This window comes from Callionymus lyra, chromosome 9, assembly GCF_982586985.1.
Source record: "Callionymus lyra chromosome 9, fCalLyr1.hap1.1, whole genome shotgun sequence".
NCBI lineage: Eukaryota > Metazoa > Chordata > Actinopteri > Syngnathiformes > Callionymidae > Callionymus > Callionymus lyra.
In genome coordinates, this window is record NC_141826.1 from 24,232,563 (window position 1) to 24,252,438 (window position 19,876).

Below are 19,876 nucleotides of genomic sequence, written 5' to 3' on the forward strand. Positions count from 1 at the left end.
AAACAAGTTGGCAGTGCTCCATTTTACAGTGAGGTTTTTGGATAATCCCTTTTGGTAATCCGAGATCTACTGAAGACATCAAGACGTGCACACAAACATCTTTAAGGACTTATGAAAAGAAGTATTCTGATATTAAAATACATGTTCAGATTCAACATTGTGACCTGTTCAACCATCTGCTCATGGATGCTGCAGCCTGGAAACAGGATTTTCTTATTTTACGTTTAACAGAAGGATATAAGCAACACAAACAACAACAGGACAACAGACAAACTTGATGATCATGAGCCCTACAGGAACACTCACTGACTCACAGCTGCTTGTCAAACTGCTCAAGCATGAGAGCAACACACACATCTGACTGACTGGACAATAAGAACAACAAAATAGAATTTGGAAAAAAAAAATTGCCGTCAGCTGTGAACACAAGATGATGTTGAGGGCTTTGTGCACGATCCAAAAATAGAAACGTGACAACTTCAAGTAGGTCATGGAAAAACAGAGAAGATGTAATTCTGAACAGACTTCAGAATTATCAACAGACAGGAAATAAATAAAATAAGTATAGAATAACAAAACCCAATTTTCCTTCTTGTACTCTGCAGCCTGGTCGAACTTTTAGTTAATAATAAATAAAATACAGTGAAATAAATAAATAAAGTTATATAAATAAAAGAAAAATAATAGAGAGAAGAGTTTGGAGTTAAAATAATGTTTATAAAGGGAGGAGGAGTATGACACATTCACCTGATTACATCATACTGCTCAATAAATAGTTTGACTATAATAATAACGTATAAAAAAACTTTAAAAATGAATCTTCCACCTCAACAGATATTATCAAACCAAACAATTATCACACACACACTTAACTTGCACCTTCTTGATGACTGAAATATATAAAATAAAACACACAACACAAGACACAAACCTCACAGTGCTACACAACTCTAATTATAACAACAGCCACAGCCCACTGTGTTCATCTGCACTAGTGCATCTCAAACACGTGTGACGTCACTCACAGCCACAGGGCGTGAAGCTGATTCATTTCCACATCTTTGTGAGCATCATAACCCATGCCTGGTTCTTTTGAATCAATCAAATAATCCAGTGTCAGTCAGCTGTTACGTAATACACACACTGAAACCCACATCTGTCATTGTTATTTTACACAAAGAATATATACAAATATCAAAAATGAGTCTTATGTCACACAACATTAAGACACACCGAACTCTATTTTATTTTATTTTTGTCAGACAAAGAGTGCTGCGGATCAAAATGGCTGTCGTGCAAAAAAAACAGCAACACGGAGGCTGCACAGGAAGGAGATTGTGCTGGTAACCACGTGCCTCCTCCCCTCCCCCGCTTCCTCTGCCCTCATCTCCATCACTCCTCTTTCTTCCCTCCACGTCTCCCCAAGCCAGACCCGACACAGGCACCTCTTTTTCTCCTCTCACACATTAAACCTGCACGTCAATACGATCACCCTGATCACCACGGTTCCCCTCTGCAGTTTACTGGTGTCTGTTCGGGATAACTGCACCATGTGATGAGGGGAAGTAGGTCAGTGAAAAGTAGCACACCACACTGGCTCTGTGTAGATGTGGGAGGTAAATCCATGTCAGGAATGAAACCTTGATCGTTTTTTTCACACCATTAGATTACAAAGAAGCTGCACAAAGGTCTTTAAAAATACATATATGTTATCAATGAACGTTTGATTGAGATTTCAACACAAATTGTATATTTTATTTATGAAAGTATCATCTTTTTGTTGTCCTTGGTGTTGGAGTCTTACTTTTCAATATTATTGATTATTATTGATTGGTAAACTAATTTAAATGAGTTTTGTTGCTTAATTATGTGAGTATATCAATGCCATACAGTGAAATTGAATGGTTGGAAAATAACATTTCATGTTTAAAAAAAATGTTAAGCATTGATTTATTCAAACAATTGAATTCAAATAGTTTTACTTTTAATGTTTTTTCTTTTAACAATTGAATTTAATTAAATACAAAACTCCATAATTTTATTATTATTCTTTTAGAAAAAACAATACAATTTGAATAAATTCAGAATTAAATGTTAAATTCAACCATTCAGCATTCTAATGGGAATATAGTTCATATACTTTGTCCTTCTGAAAAAAAGAGATCAGCACAAATGAAGGCTTGTTAAAAAAAACCATAAGCAAGTAAGATAAAAACATGACTGGACCTCACCTCTGTGAGAGAAGACTCGGGTTCAGACTTTTGTCTTGGCACTGTCCTGTGGCGATCAACACTCAAAGTACTGTGACTGAAGGGTTGACCAAACTTCACATCACTTCTCCGAGAGTCCGTTGTACTGTACGCGTCGTAACTATAGGCTGGCTTCAACGTTCCAGTCCCTCCTACCTCTGCATAAAGTGGCGGATAATACGGAATGACAGGGAGATTCCCCCCGGCCTTCAAAAATAAGCGTTCGCGTCTCCATCTGTAGATCTTCACTGATATAATGACCACTAAACACGTGATGAAGAGGAAGGAAACTACAGCCAAAGCCAACACTAAGTAAAAAGTCAGGTTGTCGTTGTACTCCTTGTCCTGTGTAAAGTCAGTGAACTCTGACATGACTTCTGGGAAGCTGTCCGCCACCACCACGTTAACAATGACTGTAGCTGAACGAGAGGGCTGTCCGTTGTCCTCCACTGTAACGCTCAGTCTTTGTTTCACAGCATCTTTATCGCTGACTTGTCGGATAGTTCTGATCTCTCCGTTCTGTAAGCCCACTTCAAACAGCGGCCTGTCTGTGGCTCGCTGCAGTTTATAGGAGAGCCAGGCGTTCTGTCCAGAGTCCACATCAACAGCCACCACTTTAGTCACCAGATAGCCCGCATCTGCTGAGCGAGGCACCATCTCAGCCACCAGAGAGCCGCCGGTCTGGACCGGATACAGGACCTGAGGAGGGTTGTCGTTCTGGTCCTGGATCAGTATTTTGACAGTCACATTGCTGCTGAGAGGAGGAGAGCCTCCGTCCTGAGCTTTGACTCTTATCTGAAACTCTTTTGTCTGCTCATAGTCAAAGGAACGTGCAGTAATGATCTCCCCGCTCTCTGCATTCACTGAAAAATAGACGGAAGCTAACATCCCATTTAATTGGTCATCTTCCAGGAAATAAGAAATGCGTGCGTTATTACCCGAGTCTGAATCTGTAGCTTTGACTGACAGGAGAGATGACCCAGGTGAGTTATTCTCTGTGATATAGGCAGTTAAAAATGTTTTGGAGAACTCTGGGGCATTATCATTTACATCAGATATTTTTAAATTGATAGTCTTGTTGGAGGAAAAAGGGGGGGATCCTTCATCGACCGCTGATATTGTGATGTTATACTCTGGCACAGTTTCACGATCCAATACATCCTCAGATACCAAAGTGTAGAAGTTGATCGAAGAGGACTTTATTTTGAAGGGTAAATCCGGGTTTATAGAACATCTAACTTGACCGTTTTTACCGGAGTCTAAGTCTTTGACGTTGATCATGGCAATTACAGTGTCAGGGGGGGAATTCTCAGGGATGGGATTGGACAGAGAAATGATGCTGATGACAGGGGCGTTATCATTCACGTCAACCACCTCTATCAACACCTTACATGTGTCACTCAACCCTCCTTTGTCTGTGGCTTCGACATCGAACTCATAACGTTTCACTCGTTCATAATTCAAGTCGCCAACGACAGTCAGCGCTCCCGTTTGCACATCTATATCGAAAATTGGGGTTTTAATGTCAATATTCTGAGGGATTGAATACACTACATGTCCGTTCGTCCCCTCATCAGCATCAGTCGCACCTACTTTTAAAACAACTGTTCCTTTAAGAGTGTTTTCAGCCACAGTGACTCGATAGAGAGACTGGCTGAACGCTGGCGCATTGTCGTTCGCGTCGAGAACAATGATGTTTATTTTGATCGAGCTGGACTTAGGAGGGTCTCCTCCATCATAAGCTGTCAAAATTAATTTGTGTTCTTTCTGATTTTCTCGGTCCAGTTGAAGATCCAAAACCATTTCAGCATATTTAGTCCCATCATGACGAGACAACATGTTCAATTTAAAATGATCGGTGGGTGTTAGTTTATAGGTTTGAAGTGAATTTAAACCGACGTCTGTATCTATTGCACTATCGAGAGAAAATCGAGCTCCTTTCACTGCCAGTTCACTTATTTCAAAATTGATCTGTTTTTTGCCAAACATAGGAACATTATCATTGATATCAAGTATTTCCACATCGACTCTGTGCAGCTCCATCGGATTATTCAGTATAATTTGGAAATGCAAAGAGCAGGGAGACGTTTGTCCGCAGCGTTCCTCCCTATCCAATCGTTGTTTGATAAAAAGCGACCCTCTATCGACATTGAGACCTATGTACTCACTGTTATCCTCGGTAAACACCCTCGCCTGTCCGCTTTTCAGCCGTTTAACATCCAAACCCAAATCTTGCATTATATTCCCGACATTGGTTCCGACTGCCATTTCCTCCGGTATAGAATAACGGACCTGACCGAGATTAAAGTCGACGCAGACGCATAAAAAAAGCAGTTTCCAATAGGATAAACTTCGATTATCCATTATAGCAAAAATAAAAAAAGTATCCAAATGATTTTGAGGCTGAATCGATCCGAATATAAGGTACTCCTCTGCGGATACGTGGCGTGTCTTTGTATGACTAAAGGGGGAGAATTACGGCGGTGAAAGAAGAAGAGCTCTGCTCTAAAAAAAAAAAAGCGTTTCAATTTCCTCAAATTGGCCAACAGCGTCACTTAGAGTTGTAAGAGTATATTGCAGATTATTAAAGTTAAATAGTGAGTAAATAAATGAAGGTATCTAGGTGCGACATAAAAAATATATATTTCAAGAAGAAAATGTGAAATAAAAACTCATATATGCTGAATATATATTTATATAAAATAGTTGAATAATACACGTTAAAACAGGTATGTAAGATACACACCAACAATGGGGTCAAAGATAGTTTAAAAAAGTTTCAAAGAAATACAAAACATGGACCAATGCAGCAAGTGAGATATGTGTCTCTGTCCAGGGTGCTGAAAGAGGAGTTTTTACTGAGTAACAGACTGGGATGAACAATTTCTAACCTCTAGAGGAGAGTCTGGTTCATCCAAGATGTTCTTTTCGCTCTGCATTCGCTGCATCGTCCCTGTAGAACTGGGGTCCATGATCAGAACGTTCTGACTACCAGCTCTGCCGAACTTACAGTCACTCTTTCTGGAGTCAGTGGTCCTGCACACCTCGTAGTTGTACACATGTTGGAGAGTCCCTGTCCCCAAAGTGTCTGAGTAACGTGGTGGATAATATGGAATCACAGGGAGGTTGGAGTGATACATGACGCGAGACTGTCTCCATCTGTAGATCTTCACTGATATAATGACCACTAAACACGTGATGAAAAGGAAGGAAACTACAGCCAAAGCCAACACCAAGTAAAAAGTCAGGTTGTCGTTGTACTCCTTGTCCTGTGTGAAGTCAGTGAACTCTGACATGACTTCTGGGAAGCTGTCCGCCACCACCACGTTAACAATGACTGTAGCTGAACGAGAGGGCTGTCCGTTGTCCTCCACTGTAACGCTCAGTCTTTGTTTCACAGCATCTTTATCGCTTACTTGTCGGATAGTTCTGATCTCTCCGTTCTGTAAGCCCACTTCAAACAGCGGCCTGTCTGTGGCTCTCTGCAGTTTATAGGAGAGCCAGGCGTTCTGTCCAGAGTCCACATCCACAGCCACCACTTTAGTCACCAGATAGCCCACATCTGCTGAGCGAGGCACCATCTCAGCCACTAGAGAGCCGCCGGTCTGGACCGGATACAGGACCTGAGGAGGGTTGTCGTTCTGGTCCTTGATCAGTACTTGGACAGTTACGTTGCTGCTGAGAGGAGGGGAGCCTCCGTCCTGAGCTTTGACCCGGAAATGAAAGTCCTTGATCTGCTCGTAGTCAAAAGAGCGCACTGCATGGACGACTCCACTGTCAGCGCTGACGGACACGTACGAGGAGACGGACACTCCGTTAACAGAGGAGTCCTCCAGTATGTAAGAAACACGAGCGTTCTGGTTCCAGTCGGCGTCTGTGGCTCTGACTGTGAATATAGAGAGACCTGGTGTGTTGTTTTCCACAATGTAGGCCTCATATGAGCTCCTCTCAAAGACAGGAGGGTTGTCATTGACGTCAGAGATCTGTAAGGTGAGAGTGACGCTGCTGGAGAGGGAGGGCACTCCTTCATCAGAGCAGCTCACACTGATGTTGTACTCTGACGCACTCTCTCGGTCCAACTCTCCGTCTGTCACTAAAGTGTAAAAATCATTATTTGTCGACTTCATTGTAAAAGGAATATTAGCATCCATGTTGCACTGAACTTTGCCATTATCACCAGAGTCTGCATCCTGTATTTTGATCATCGTCACTACAGTACCAGGTTGAGAATCTTCTGAAATGACGGTTGATTTAGACATTATGTGTATGTGTGGTTTATTATCATTTACATCGAAAATTTCGATAACAACTTTGCATGAACCAACTAGTCCTCCTTCATCACTTGCACCCACATCTATCTGGAACGTTCGGGTTTTTTCATAATCTACCTTCCCTTTAAGACTTATTTCTCCTGTTTCCTCATTGACTTCAAACACTCTCATAGCCTCATCTGACAAACTGGATAATGAATACGTTATTTTTGCATTAGATCCCTGGTCTGAGTCTGTTGCGGAGACTTTCGCAATAACTGTACCTACTTGAGCGTTTTCATTTAGAGTTGCTTTATAAATGTCTTGAGTAAATACTGGAGTATTATCATTTACGTCAAGAACAGTTATTTGAATCTGCATTGTTCCGCTCATCTGTGGTTCTCCTCCGTCAATTGCTGTCAAAATTAAAGATAAATGTTCCTTTTGTTCCCTGTCTAGAGGTTTTTCTAACATCATCTCGACAGTCTTGGTTCCATCAGCCTGATCATGCATTTTAACGGCAAAATGATCAGTCGGCTCAAGTCTATATGACTGTAAACTATTAGAACCTACATCGTGATCAACTGCGCGATCTAACATAAATTTTGCACCTTTGACAGTCGATTCACTAATCCGAAATTTGAGCTCACTTTTCTTAAAGAAAGGAGCATTATCATTGACGTCAGTGATCTCGACTGTTACGCTGTAAAACTCCATCGGGTTCTCTAAAATAATCTGAAAATGTATCGCGCACGGCGTCGTCTCTCCACAAAGCGCCTCTCTGTCTATTCTGTCTCTGATGAGGAGGACGCCCCTCTCCCTGTTCAGCTCGATGTATTCGTGACTGTCCGTGGTAAATATACGAGCCTTACCAGATTTAAGTCTCTTAATATCCAAGCCAAAGTCCTTAACAATATTGCCAACAAGCGAACCTTTAGTCATTTCCTCGGGAATGGAGTAGCTGACCTGAGCGAGCACGACGCTGAAAGAAAGCAGCGAGTAAATCAGCAGAGCCTCTCCTCTCATTGTTCTGTCCGACATCGTCCTACGATAAAACAAACGTCTCTTAGGCGGAAAAGAGTCAAGATGATGCGTCAAAATCCAAGTAGATATCAATCCAAGAGCCCAGAGTGAATCAACAACCGTCCTGTGAGAGCGAGTAATCCAGACTGAACCGTCGTTTGGATTCTTTCTCTCTTAAAATGAACAGATCTTACGTGATACAACTTGTCTGCGGAAATTTCTCCCTCACACACGATCCAACAGCGTCACTAAGAGTCCGAATTCATACATTACATGCAGGGTCACGATTTAAAATAGTTTCTTAAACAGGTTACCTTTTAAAAAGATTAATGTTAAAAGTAATAGCGAATTAAATGGTGACTGTTAAACAAGTAATGCTATATGAACTTAAATCGGAGAACAATATATAAGTAAAAAAGGGACTACAAAACATAAAATAAACGTTGAAATATTGTGAAATTAAATACTAGAATGCAATTGCAGGATCTTGCAGAGTCAGACGCTCTCCAATGTACTGAAAAAGAATCAAAGCGCTTTACCAAAATGTAACAAAGATTGTTATAGTACATTGAACGCCAATATAAGGACAATAATTCTAAACCTATGGAAAAACAGTTAAGAATTACATTTAGAAATCACCATACAAGTCTAACCTCTAGAGGAGAGTCTGGTTCATCCAGGATGTTCTTTTCGCTCTGCATGCGCTGCATCGTCCCTGTAGAACTGGGGTCCATGATCAGAACGTTCTGACTACCAGCTCTGCCGAACTTACAGTCACTCTTTCTGGAGTCAGTGGTCCTGCACACCTCGTAGTTGTACACATGTTGGAGAGTCCCTGTCCCCAAAGTGTCTGAGTAACGTGGTGGATAATATGGAATCACAGGGAGGTTGGAGTGATACATGACGCGAGACTGTCTCCATCTGTAGATCTTCACTGATATAATGACCACTAAACACGTGATGAAGAGGAAGGAAACTACAGCCAAAGCCAACACTAAGTAAAAAGTCAGGTTGTCGTTGTACTCCTTGTCCTGTGTAAAGTCAGTGAACTCTGACATGACTTCTGGGAAACTGTCCGCCACCACCACGTTAACAATGACTGTAGCTGAACGAGAGGGCTGTCCGTTGTCCTCCACTGTAACGCTCAGTCTTTGTTTCACAGCATCTTTATCGCTGACTTGTCGGATAGTTCTGATCTCTCCGTTCTGTAAGCCCACTTCAAACAGCGGCCTGTCTGTGGCTCTCTGGAGTTTATAGGAGAGCCAGGCATTCTGTCCAGAGTCCACATCAACAGCCACCACTTTAGTCACCAGATAGCCCACATCTGCTGAGCGAGGCACCATCTCAGCCACCAGAGAGCCGCCGGTCTGGACCGGATACAGGACCTGAGGAGGGTTGTCGTTCTGGTCCTGGATCAATATTTTGACAGTCACGTTGCTGCTGAGAGGAGGAGAACCTCCGTCCTGAGCTTTGACCCGGAACTGAAAGTCCTTGATCTGCTCGTAGTCAAAAGAGCGCACTGCATGGACGACTCCACTGTCAGCACTGACGGACACGTACGAGGAGACGGACACTCCGTTAACAGAGGAGTCCTCCAGTATGTAAGAAACACGAGCGTTCTGGTTCCAGTCGGCGTCTGTGGCTCTGACTGTGAATATAGAGAGACCTGGTGTGTTGTTTTCTACAATGTAGGCCTCATATGAGCTCCTCTCAAAGACAGGAGGGTTGTCATTGACGTCAGAGATCTGTAAGGTGAGAGTGACGCTGCTGGAGAGGGAGGGCACTCCTTCATCAGAGCAGCTCACACTGATGTTGTACTCTGACGCACTCTCTCTGTCCAACTCTCCGTCTGTCACTAAAGTGTAAAAATCATTGTTTGTCGACTTCATCGTGAAAGGAATATTAGCATCCATGTTGCACTGAACTTTACCATTATCACCAAAGTCTGCATCCTGTATTTTGAACATCGTCACTACAGTACCAGGATCAGCATCTTCTGATATGACTGTTGATTTAGACATTATATGGATGTCTGGCTTGTTATCATTAACGTCTATTATTTCAATAATGACTTTGCATGAATCAACCAGTCCACCCTGATCACTTGCACGGATATCAATTTGGAATGTTTTTGTTTTTTCATAGTCTACTTTTCCCTTAAGAAATATTTCACCCGTCTCTGAATTCATTTCAAAAAGTCCTCTTGCATTTTCTGGTGTACTTGATATTGAATACGTTATTTGACCATTTGATCCTTGATCAGCGTCTGTCGCACTGACTCGCACAACAACTGTGCCTTCTGCAGCATTCTCATTTAAAAAGGCCTTATAAATAGGCTTTAGAAAAACAGGAGCGTTATCATTAGCGTCTAGAACGGTTAATAAAATGGTCATTGTTCCGGTCATCTGCGGTTCTCCTCCATCCACCGCCGTCAGAATTAATTTTAAATGTTCTTTCTTTTCCCTGTCGAGCGGATTTTCTAAAATCATCTCCACAGCTTTCTTCCCATCAGCCTGATCAAGTAATTTCAAAATAAAATTATCAGTCGGCTCAAGTCTATATGACTGCAAACCATTTGAACCGACATCGTGATCAACTGCGCGATCTAAAATAAATTTAGCTCCTTTGACAGCAGATTCGCTTATTTTAAATGTGGTTTCATGCTTTTCAAAGAAAGGAGCATTATCATTGACGTCAGTGATCTCGACTGTAACGCTGTAAAATTCCATCGGGTTCTCTAAAATGATCTGAAAATGTATCGCGCACGGCGTCGTCTCTCCACAAAGCGCCTCTCTGTCTATTCTGTCTCTGATGAGGAGGACGCCCCTCTCCCTGTTCAGCTCGATGTATTCGTGACTGTCCGTGGTAAATATACGAGCCTTACCAGATTTAAGTCTCTTAATATCCAAGCCAAAGTCCTTAACAATATTGCCAACAAGCGAACCTTTAGTCATTTCCTCGGGAATGGAGTAGCTGACCTGAGCGAGCACGACGCTGAGAGAAAGCAGCGAGTAAATCAGCAGAGCCTCTCCTCTCATTGTTCTGTCCGACATCGTCCTACGATAAAACAAACGTCTCTTAGACGGAGAAGAGTCAAGATGATGCGTCAAAATCCAAGTAGATATGAATCCAAGAGCCCAGAGTGAATCAACAACCGTCCTGTGAGAGCGAGTAATCCAGACTAAACCGTCGTTTGGATTCTTTCTCTCTTAAAATGAACAGATCTTACGTGATACAACTTGTCTGCGGAAATTTCTCCCTCACACACGATCCAACAGCGTCACTAAGAGTCCGAATTGATACATTACATGCAAGGTCACGATTTATTCCGATTTAAACAAGTAAGCATTTAACAAGATTAATGTTAAAAGGAATGGCAAATAAAATGACAACTGTTAAAGAAGTAATAATAGATGACACATCAATTAGAAGAACACGTAAAGAAGGGAAAACGAAAGTATAAAAATATGGCAAAAGATACAGTAGATATGGTAGAATAAAATATGAGACAGTGATTGCAGAACCTTGGAGAGTCAGTCGCTCTCCAAGGTACTGAAAAGGGATCAAAGCGCTTCACCAATATCTGACCAAAACAGTTATAGTGCATTGAACCCTAATATATGGAACATAATTGAAATCATATGGACCGACAGTATAAATGTACTTCAAAGATCAACAAAAATATTTCCAACCTCTAGAGGAGAGTCTGGCTCATCCAGGATGTTCTTTTCGCTCTGCATGCGCTGCATTGTTCCTGTAGAACTGGGGTCCATGATCAGAACGTTCTGACTACCAGCTCTGCCGAACTTACAGTCACTCTTTCTGGAGTCAGTGGTCCTGCACACCTCGTAGTTGTACACATGTTGGAGAGTCCCTGTCCCCAAAGTGTCTGAGTAACGTGGTGGATAATATGGAATCACAGGGAGGTTGGAGTGATACATGACGCGAGACTGTCTCCATCTGTAGATCTTCACTGATATAATGACCACTAAACACGTGATGAAGAGGAAGGAAACTACAGCCAAAGCCAACACTAAGTAAAAAGTCAGGTTGTCGTTGTACTCCTTGTCCTGTGTAAAGTCAGTGAACTCTGACATGACTTCTGGGAAGCTGTCCGCCACCACCACGTTAACAATGACTGTAGCTGAACGAGAGGGCTGTCCGTTGTCCTCCACTGTAACGCTCAGTCTTTGTTTCACAGCATCTTTATCGCTGACTTGTCGGATAGTTCTGATCTCTCCGTTCTGTAAGCCCACTTCAAACAGCGGCCTGTCTGTGGCTCTCTGCAGTTTATAGGAGAGCCAGGCGTTCTGTCCAGAGTCCACATCAACAGCCACCACTTTAGTCACCAGATAGCCCACATCTGCGGAGCGAGGCACCATCTCAGCCACCAGAGAGCTGCCAGTCTGGACCGGATACAGGACCTGAGGAGGGTTGTCGTTCTGGTCCTGGATCAATACTTTGACAGTCACGTTGCTGCTGAGAGGAGGAGAGCCTCCGTCCTGAGCTTTGACCCTGAACTGAAAGTCCTTGATCTGCTCGAAGTCAAAAGAGCGCACTGCATGGACGACTCCACTGTCAGCACTAACGGACACGTACGAGGAGACGGACACTCCGTTAACAGAGGAGTCCTCCAGTATGTAAGAAACACGAGCGTTCTGGTTCCAGTCGGCGTCTGTGGCTCTGACTGTGAATATAGAGAGACCTGGTGTGTTGTTTTCCACAATGTAGGCCTCATATGAGCTCCTCTCAAAGACAGGAGGGTTGTCATTGACGTCAGAGATTTGTAAGGTGAGAGTGACGCTGCTGGAGAGGGAGGGCACTCCTTCATCAGAGCAGCTCACACTGATGTTGTACTCTGACGCACTCTCTCTATCCAACTCTCCGTCCGTCACAAGAGTGTAAAAATCATTGTTTGTGGTCTTCATTGTGAAAGGAATATTAGGATCCATGTTGCACTGAACTTTGCCATTATCACCAGAGTCTGCATCCTGTATTTTGATCATTGTCACTACAGTACCAGGATCAGCATCTTCTAATATGACGGTTGATTTAGACATTATATGGATGTCTGGTTTGTTATCATTCATGTCTATTAATTCAATTATGACTTTACATGAATCTACTAGTCCTCCTTCATCACTTGCGAGGACATTTATTTGAAATGATTTAGTTTTTTCATAATCAATGTTTCCAGTCAAACGTATATCTCCACTCTCACTCTCGACTTCAAATATACCTCTTGCCTGATCAGACATGCGGGAAATAGAATATGTTATCTTTGCATTAAACCCCTGATCAGGGTCAACTGCAGTTACTGTTAAAACAATTGTACCAACTGCAGAATTCTCATTTATTGATGCTTTGTAAATAGTTTCAATAAAAACAGGAGCATTATCGTTTGCGTCTAGAACAGTAATTAAAATCTTCATTGTTCCGCTCATCTGCGGTTCTCCTCCGTCTACAGCCGTCAGAGTTAAAGAGAGCTGATCATTCTGTTCTCGGTCTAGAGGTTTTTCCAATATCATTTCCACCACTTTTGTCCCATCAGCCTGATCATGCAATTTAATGACGAAATTGTTAGTCGGTTCCAGTCTGTAATTTTGTAAACCGTTCGAACCGACGTCAAGATCAACGGCCTGTTGTAGTATAAATGTTGCTCCTTTTGCGGTAGATTCGCTTATTTTAAATGTGGCTTCATGCTTTTCAAAGAAAGGAGCATTATCATTGACGTCAGTGATCTCGACTGTTACGCTGTAAAACTCCATCGGGTTCTCTAAAATGATCTGAAAATGTATCGCGCACGGCGTCGTCTCTCCACAAAGCGCCTCTCTGTCTATTCTGTCTCTGATGAGGAGGACGCCCCTCTCCCTGTTCAGCTCGACGTATTCGTGACTGTCCGTGGTAAATATACGAGCCTTACCAGATTTAAGTCTCTTAATATCCAAGCCAAAGTCCTTAACAATATTGCCAACAAGCGAACCTTTAGTCATTTCCTCGGGAATGGAGTAGCTGACCTGAGCGAGCACGACACTGAAAGAAAGCAGCGAGTAAATCAGCAGAGCCTCTCCTCTCATTGTTCTGTCCGACATCGTCCTACGATAAAACAAACGTCTCTTAGGCGGAAAATCGTCAAGATGATGCGTCAAAATCCAAGTAGAAATGAATCCCAGAGACCAGAGTGAATCAAAAACCGTCCTGTGAGAGCGAGTAATCCAGACTGAACCGTCGTTTGGATTCTTTCTCTCTTCAAATGAACAGATCTTACGTGATACAACGAGTCTGCGGTGATTTCTCCCTCACACACGATCCAACAGCGTCACTAAGAGTCCGAATTGATACATTACATGCAGGGTCACGATTTATTCCGATTTAAACAAGTAGGCATTTAATAAGATTAAAGTTAAAAGGAATGGCAAATACAATTACAACTGTTAAACAAGTAATAATAGATGACACATAAATTATAAGAACACGTAAAGAAGGGAAAACGAAAGTATACAAATGTGGCAAAAAGATACAGTAGATACGGTAGAATAAAATATGAGACAGTGATTGCAGAACCTTGGAGAGTCAGACGCTCTCCAAGGTACTGAAAAGGGATCAAAGCGCTTCACCAATATCTGACCAAAACAGTTATAGGGTATTGAATCATAATATATGGAACATAATTCAAATCATATGGACCAACAGTTTAAATTTACTTCAAAGATCATCAAAAATATTTCCAACCTCTAGAGGAGAGTCTGGTTCATCCAGGATGTTCTTTTCACTCTGCATGCGCTGCATCGTCCCTGTAGAACTGGGGTCCATGATCAGAACATTCTGACTACCAGCTCTGCCGAACTTACAGTCACTCTTTCTGGAGTCAGTGGTCCTGCACACCTCGTAGTTGTACACATGTTGGAGAGTCCCTGTCCCCAAAGTGTCTGAGTAACGTGGTGGATAATATGGAATCACAGGGAGGTTGGAGTGATACATGACGCGAGACTGTCTCCATCTGTAGATCTTCACTGATATAATGACCACTAAACATGTGATGAAGAGGAAGGAAACTACAGCCAAAGCCAACACTAAGTAAAAAGTCAGGTTGTCGTTGTACTCCTTGTCCTGTGTAAAGTCAGTGAACTCTGACATGACTTCTGGGAAGCTGTCCGCCACCACCACGTTAACAATGACTGTAGCTGAACGAGAGGGCTGTCCGTTGTCCTCCACTGTAACGCTCAGTCTTTGTTTCACAGCATCTTTATCGCTGACTTGTCGGATAGTTCTGATCTCTCCGTTCTGTAAGCCCACTTCAAACAGCGGCCTGTCTGTGGCTCTCTGCAGTTTATAGGAGAGCCAGGCGTTCTGTCCAGAGTCCACATCCACAGCCACCACTTTAGTCACCAGATAGCCCACATCTGCTGAGCGAGGAACCATTTCAGCCACCAGAGAGCCGCCGGTCTGGACTGGATACAGGACCTGAGGAGGGTTGTCGTTCTGGTCCTGGATCAGTATTTTGACAGTCACGTTGCTGCTGAGAGGAGGGGAGCCTCCGTCCTGAGCTTTGACCCTGAACTGAAAGTCCTTGATCTGCTCGTAGTCAAAAGAGCGCACTGCATGGACGACTCCACTGTCAGCACTGACGGACACGTACGAGGAGACGGACACTCCGTTAACAGAGGAGTCCTCCAGTATGTAAGAAACACGAGCGTTCTGGTTCCAGTCGGCGTCTGTGGCTCTGACTGTGAATATAGAGAGACCTGGTGTGTTGTTTTCTACAATGTAGGCCTCATATGAGCTCCTCTCAAAGACAGGAGGGTTGTCATTGACGTCAGATATCTTTAAGGTAAGAGTGACGCTGCTGGAGAGGGAGGGCACTCCCTCATCAGAGCAGCTCACACTGATGTTGTACTCTGACGCACTCTCTCTGTCCAACTCTCCGTCCGTCATTAACGTGTAAAAATCATTGTTTGTGGACTTCATCATAAAAGGAATATTAGCATCCATGTTGCACTGAACTTTACCATTATCACGAGAGTCTGCGTCTTGTATTTTGAATATGGTCACTACGAAACCAGGATCAGCATCTTCTGATATGACTGTTGATTTAGACATTATATGGATGTCTGGCTTGTTATCATTCACGTCTATGATTTCAATAATGACTTTGCATGAATCAACCAGTCCACCCTGATCACTTGCACGGATATCAATTTGGAATGTTTTTGTTTTTTCATAGTCTACTTTTCCCTTAAGAAATATTTCACCTGTCTCTGAATTCATTTCAAAAAGTCCTCTTGCATTTTCTGGTGTACTCGATATTGAATATGTTATTTGACCATTTGATCCTTGATCGGCATCTGTCGCACCGACTGTCACAACAACTGTGCCTTCTGCAGCATTCTCATTTAAAAAGGCCTTATAAATAGGCTTTAGAAAAACAGGAGCGTTATCATTAGCGTCTAGAACGGTTAATAAAATGGTCATTGTTCCGGTCATCTGCGGTTCTCCTCCATCCACCGCCGTCAGAATTAATTTTAAATGTTCTTTTTTTTCCCTGTCGAGAGGATTTTCTAAAATCATCTCCACAGCTTTCTTCCCATCAGCCTGATCAAGTAATTTCAAAATAAAATTATCAGTCGGCTCAAGTCTATATGACTGCAAACCATTTGAACCGACATCGTGATCAACTGCGCGATCTAAAATAAATTTAGCTCCTTTAACAGCAGATTCGCTTATTTTAAACGTGGTTTCATGCTTTTCAAAGAAAGGAGCATTATCATTGACGTCAGTGATCTCGACGGTTACGCTGTAAAACTCGATCGGGTTCTCTAAAATGATCTGAAAATGTATCGCGCACGGCGTCGTCTCTCCACAAAGCGCCTCTCTGTCTATTCTGTCTCTGATGAGGAGGACGCCCCTCTCCCTGTTCAGCTCGACGTATTCGTGACTGTCCGTGGTAAATATACGAGCCTTACCAGATTTAAGTCTCTTAATATCCAAGCCAAAGTCCTTAACAATATTGCCAACAAGCGAACCTTTAGTCATTTCCTCGGGAATGGAGTAGCTGACCTGAGCGAGCACGACGCTGAAAGAAAGCAGCGAGTAAATCAGCAGAGCCTCTCCTCTCATTGTTCTGTCCGACATCGTCCTACGATAAAACAAACGTCTCTTAGGCGGAGAAGAGTCAAGATGATGCGTCAAAATCCAAGTAGAAATGAATCCCAGAGACCACAGTGAATCAAAAACCGTCCTGTGAGAGCGAGTAATCCAGACTGAACCGTCGTTTGGATTCTTTCTCTCTTCAAATGAACAGATCTTACGTGATACAACGAGTCTGCGGTGATTTCTCCCTCACACACGATCCAACAGCGTCACTAAGAGTCCGAATTGATACATTACATGCAGGTTCACGATTTATTCCGATTTAAACAAGTAAGCATTTAATACGATTAAAGTTAAAAGGAATGTCGAATTAAATTACGACTGTTGAACAAGTTATAAAAGATGACACTTTAATTAGAAGAACACGTAAAGAAGGGAAAGTATAAAAAATGTGGAAAAAAGATACAGTAGATACGGTAGAATAAAATATGAGACAGTGAAGGCAGAACCTTGGAGAGTCCGACGCTCTCCAAGGTACTGAAAAAGTATCAAAGAGCTTCACCAATATCTGACCAAGATAGTTATAGTGCATTGAATCATAATATATGGAACATAATTCAAATCATATGGACCAACAGTTTAAATTTACTTCAAAGATCAACACAAATATTTCCAACCTCTAGAGGAGAGTCTGGTTCATCCAGGATGTTCTTTTCGCTCTGCATGCGCTGCATCGTCCCTGTAGAACTGGGGTCCATGATCAGAACGTTCTGACTGCCAGCTCTGCCGAACTTACAGTCACTCTTTCTGGAGTCAGTGGTCCTGCACACCTCGTAGTTGTACACATGTTGGAGAGTCCCTGTCCCCAAAGTGTCTGAGTAACGTGGTGGATAATATGGAATCACGGGGAGGTTGGAGTGATACATGACACGAGACTGTCTCCATCTGTAGATCTTCACTGATATAATGACCACTAAACATGTGATGAAGAGGAAGGAAACTACAGCCAAAGCCAACACTAAATAAAAAGTCAGGTTGTCGTTGTACTCCTTGTCCTGTGTAAAGTCAGTGAACTCTGACATGACTTCTGGGAAGCTGTCCGCCACCACCACGTTAACAATGACTGTAGCTGAACGAGAGGGCTGTCCGTTGTCCTCCACTGTAACGCTCAGTCTTTGTTTCACAGCATCTTTATCGCTGACTTGTCGGATAGTTCTGATCTCTCCGTTCTGTAAGCCCACTTCAAACAGCGGCCTGTCTGTGGCTCTCTGCAGTTTATAGGAGAGCCAGGCGTTCTGTCCAGAGTCCACATCAACAGCCACCACTTTAGTCACCAGATAGCCCACATCTGCCGAGCGAGGCACCATTTCAGCCACCAGAGAGCCGCCGGTCTGGACCGGATACAGGACCTGAGGAGGGTTGTCGTTCTGGTCCTGGATCAGTATTTTGACAGTCACGTTGCTGCTGAGAGGAGGAGAACCTCCGTCCTGAGCTTTGACCCGGAACTGAAAGTCCTTGATCTGCTCGTAGTCAAAAGAGCGCACTGCATGGACGACTCCACTGTCAGCACTGACGGACACGTACGAGGAGACGGACACTCCGTTAACAGAGGAGTCCTCCAGTATGTAAGAAACACGAGCGTTCTGGTTCCAGTCGGCGTCTGTGGCTCTGACTGTGAATATAGAGAGACCTGGTGTGTTGTTTTCTACAATGTAGGCCTCATATGAGCTCCTCTCAAAGACAGGAGGGTTGTCATTGACGTCAGAGATCTGTAAGGTGAGAGTGACGCTGCTGGAGAGGGAGGGCACTCCCTCATCAGAGCAGCTCACACTGATGTTGTACTCTGACGCACTCTCTCTGTCCAACTCTCCGTCTGTCACTAAAGTGTAAAAATCATTGTTTGTGGACTTCATCGTGAAAGGAATATTAGGATCCATGTTGCACTGAACTTTGCCATTATCACCAGAGTCTGAGTCCTGTATTTTAATCATCGTCACTACAGTACCAGGATCAGCATCTTCTGATATGACTGTTGATTTAGACATTATATGGATGTCTGGTTTATTGTCATTTACGTCTATTATTTCAATTATGACTTTACATGAACCAACTAGTCCTCCTTGATCACTTGCACGGACATTTATCTGAAATGATTTTGTTTTTTCATAATCAATGTTTCCAATCAGACTTATGTCTCCACTTTCACTGTTTACTTTAAATATTCCCTTTGCCTGATCTGACATACGAGGGATTGAATATGTAATTTTTGCATTCAATCCCTGATCAGGGTCAATTGCAGATACCGTTAAAACAATTGTACCAACTGCAGAATTTTCATTAATTGATGCTTTATAAATAGCTTCATTAAAAACAGGAGCATTATCGTTAGCGTCTAGAACAGTAATTAAAATCTTCATTGTTCCGCTCATCTGCGGTTCTCCTCCGTCTACAGCCGTCAGAGTTAAAGAGAGCTGATCATTCTGTTCTCGGTCTAGAGGTTTTTCCAATATCATTTCAACCACTTTTGTCCCATCGGCCTGATCATGCAATTTAATGATGAAATTGTCAGTCGGTTCAAGTCTGTAATTTTGTAAACCGTTCGAACCAACATCTTGATCAACTGCTTGATCTAATATAAATGTTGCTCCTTTGACCGCAGACTCACTTATTTGGAAGGTGGTTTCATGCTTTTCAAAGAAAGGCGCATTATCATTGACGTCAGTGATCTCGACTGTAACGCTGTAAAACTCCATCGGGTTCTCTAAAATGATCTGAAAATGTATCGCGCACGGCGTCGTCTCTCCACAAAGCGCCTCTCTGTCTATTCTGTCTCTGATGAGGAGGACGCCCCTCTCCCTGTTCAGCTCGACGTATTCGTGACTGTCCGTGGTAAATATACGAGCCTTACCGGATTTAAGTCTCTTAATATCCAAGCCAAAGTCCTTAACAATATTGCCAACAAGCGAACCTTTAGTCATTTCCTCGGGAATGGAGTAGCTGACCTGAGCGAGCACGACGCTGAGAGAAAGCAGCGAGTAAATCAGCAGAGCCTCTCCTCTCATTGTTCTGTCCGACATCGTCCTACGATAAAACAAACGTCTCTTAGGCGGAAAATCGTCAAAACGATGCGTCAAAATCCAAGTAGAAATGAATCCCAGGGACCACAGTGAATCAACAACCGTCCTGTGAGAGCGAGTAATCCAGACTGAACCGTCGTTTGGATTCTTCCTCTCTTAAAATGAACAGATCTTACGTGATACAACG

The 19,876-nt window shown here is 42.9% G+C and overlaps 2 protein-coding genes across 19 annotated transcripts in view; both read right to left on the minus strand.

Moving 5' to 3' along the window:
• The window catches only part of LOC148072337 (protocadherin gamma-C5-like), a 171,318-nt gene that overhangs the window by 45,157 nt on the left and 106,285 nt on the right, over nt 1-19,876 (minus strand). Inside the window, exon 1 of one of the 18 annotated variants that reach the window (XM_087799932.1) lies at nt 14,255-16,775. The exons of 10 other annotated variants lie outside the window; for them this stretch is intronic. In XM_087799932.1, coding sequence (XP_087656058.1) covers nt 14,255-16,654 — 2,400 coding nt within the window. In that variant the 5' untranslated portion in view covers nt 16,655-16,775. Of the gene's footprint in view, nt 1-5,140; nt 7,618-8,175; nt 10,658-11,214; nt 13,703-14,254; nt 16,776-19,876 lie in introns of those variants that run through there. 7 more of the 18 variants (XM_087799922.1, XM_087799931.1, XM_087799923.1 and 4 more) reach the window with 7 other exon arrangements.
• On the minus strand, nt 17,263-19,769 carry LOC148072343 (putative protocadherin beta-18). The gene is made up of 2 exons (XM_087799656.1): nt 19,361-19,769; nt 17,263-18,073 (listed from the first exon to the last, which is right to left on the minus strand). The coding sequence occupies exons 1-2, from the start codon at nt 19,687-19,689 to the stop codon at nt 17,263-17,265; spliced, it is 1,140 nt and encodes a 379-aa protein (XP_087655782.1). The 5' UTR covers nt 19,690-19,769.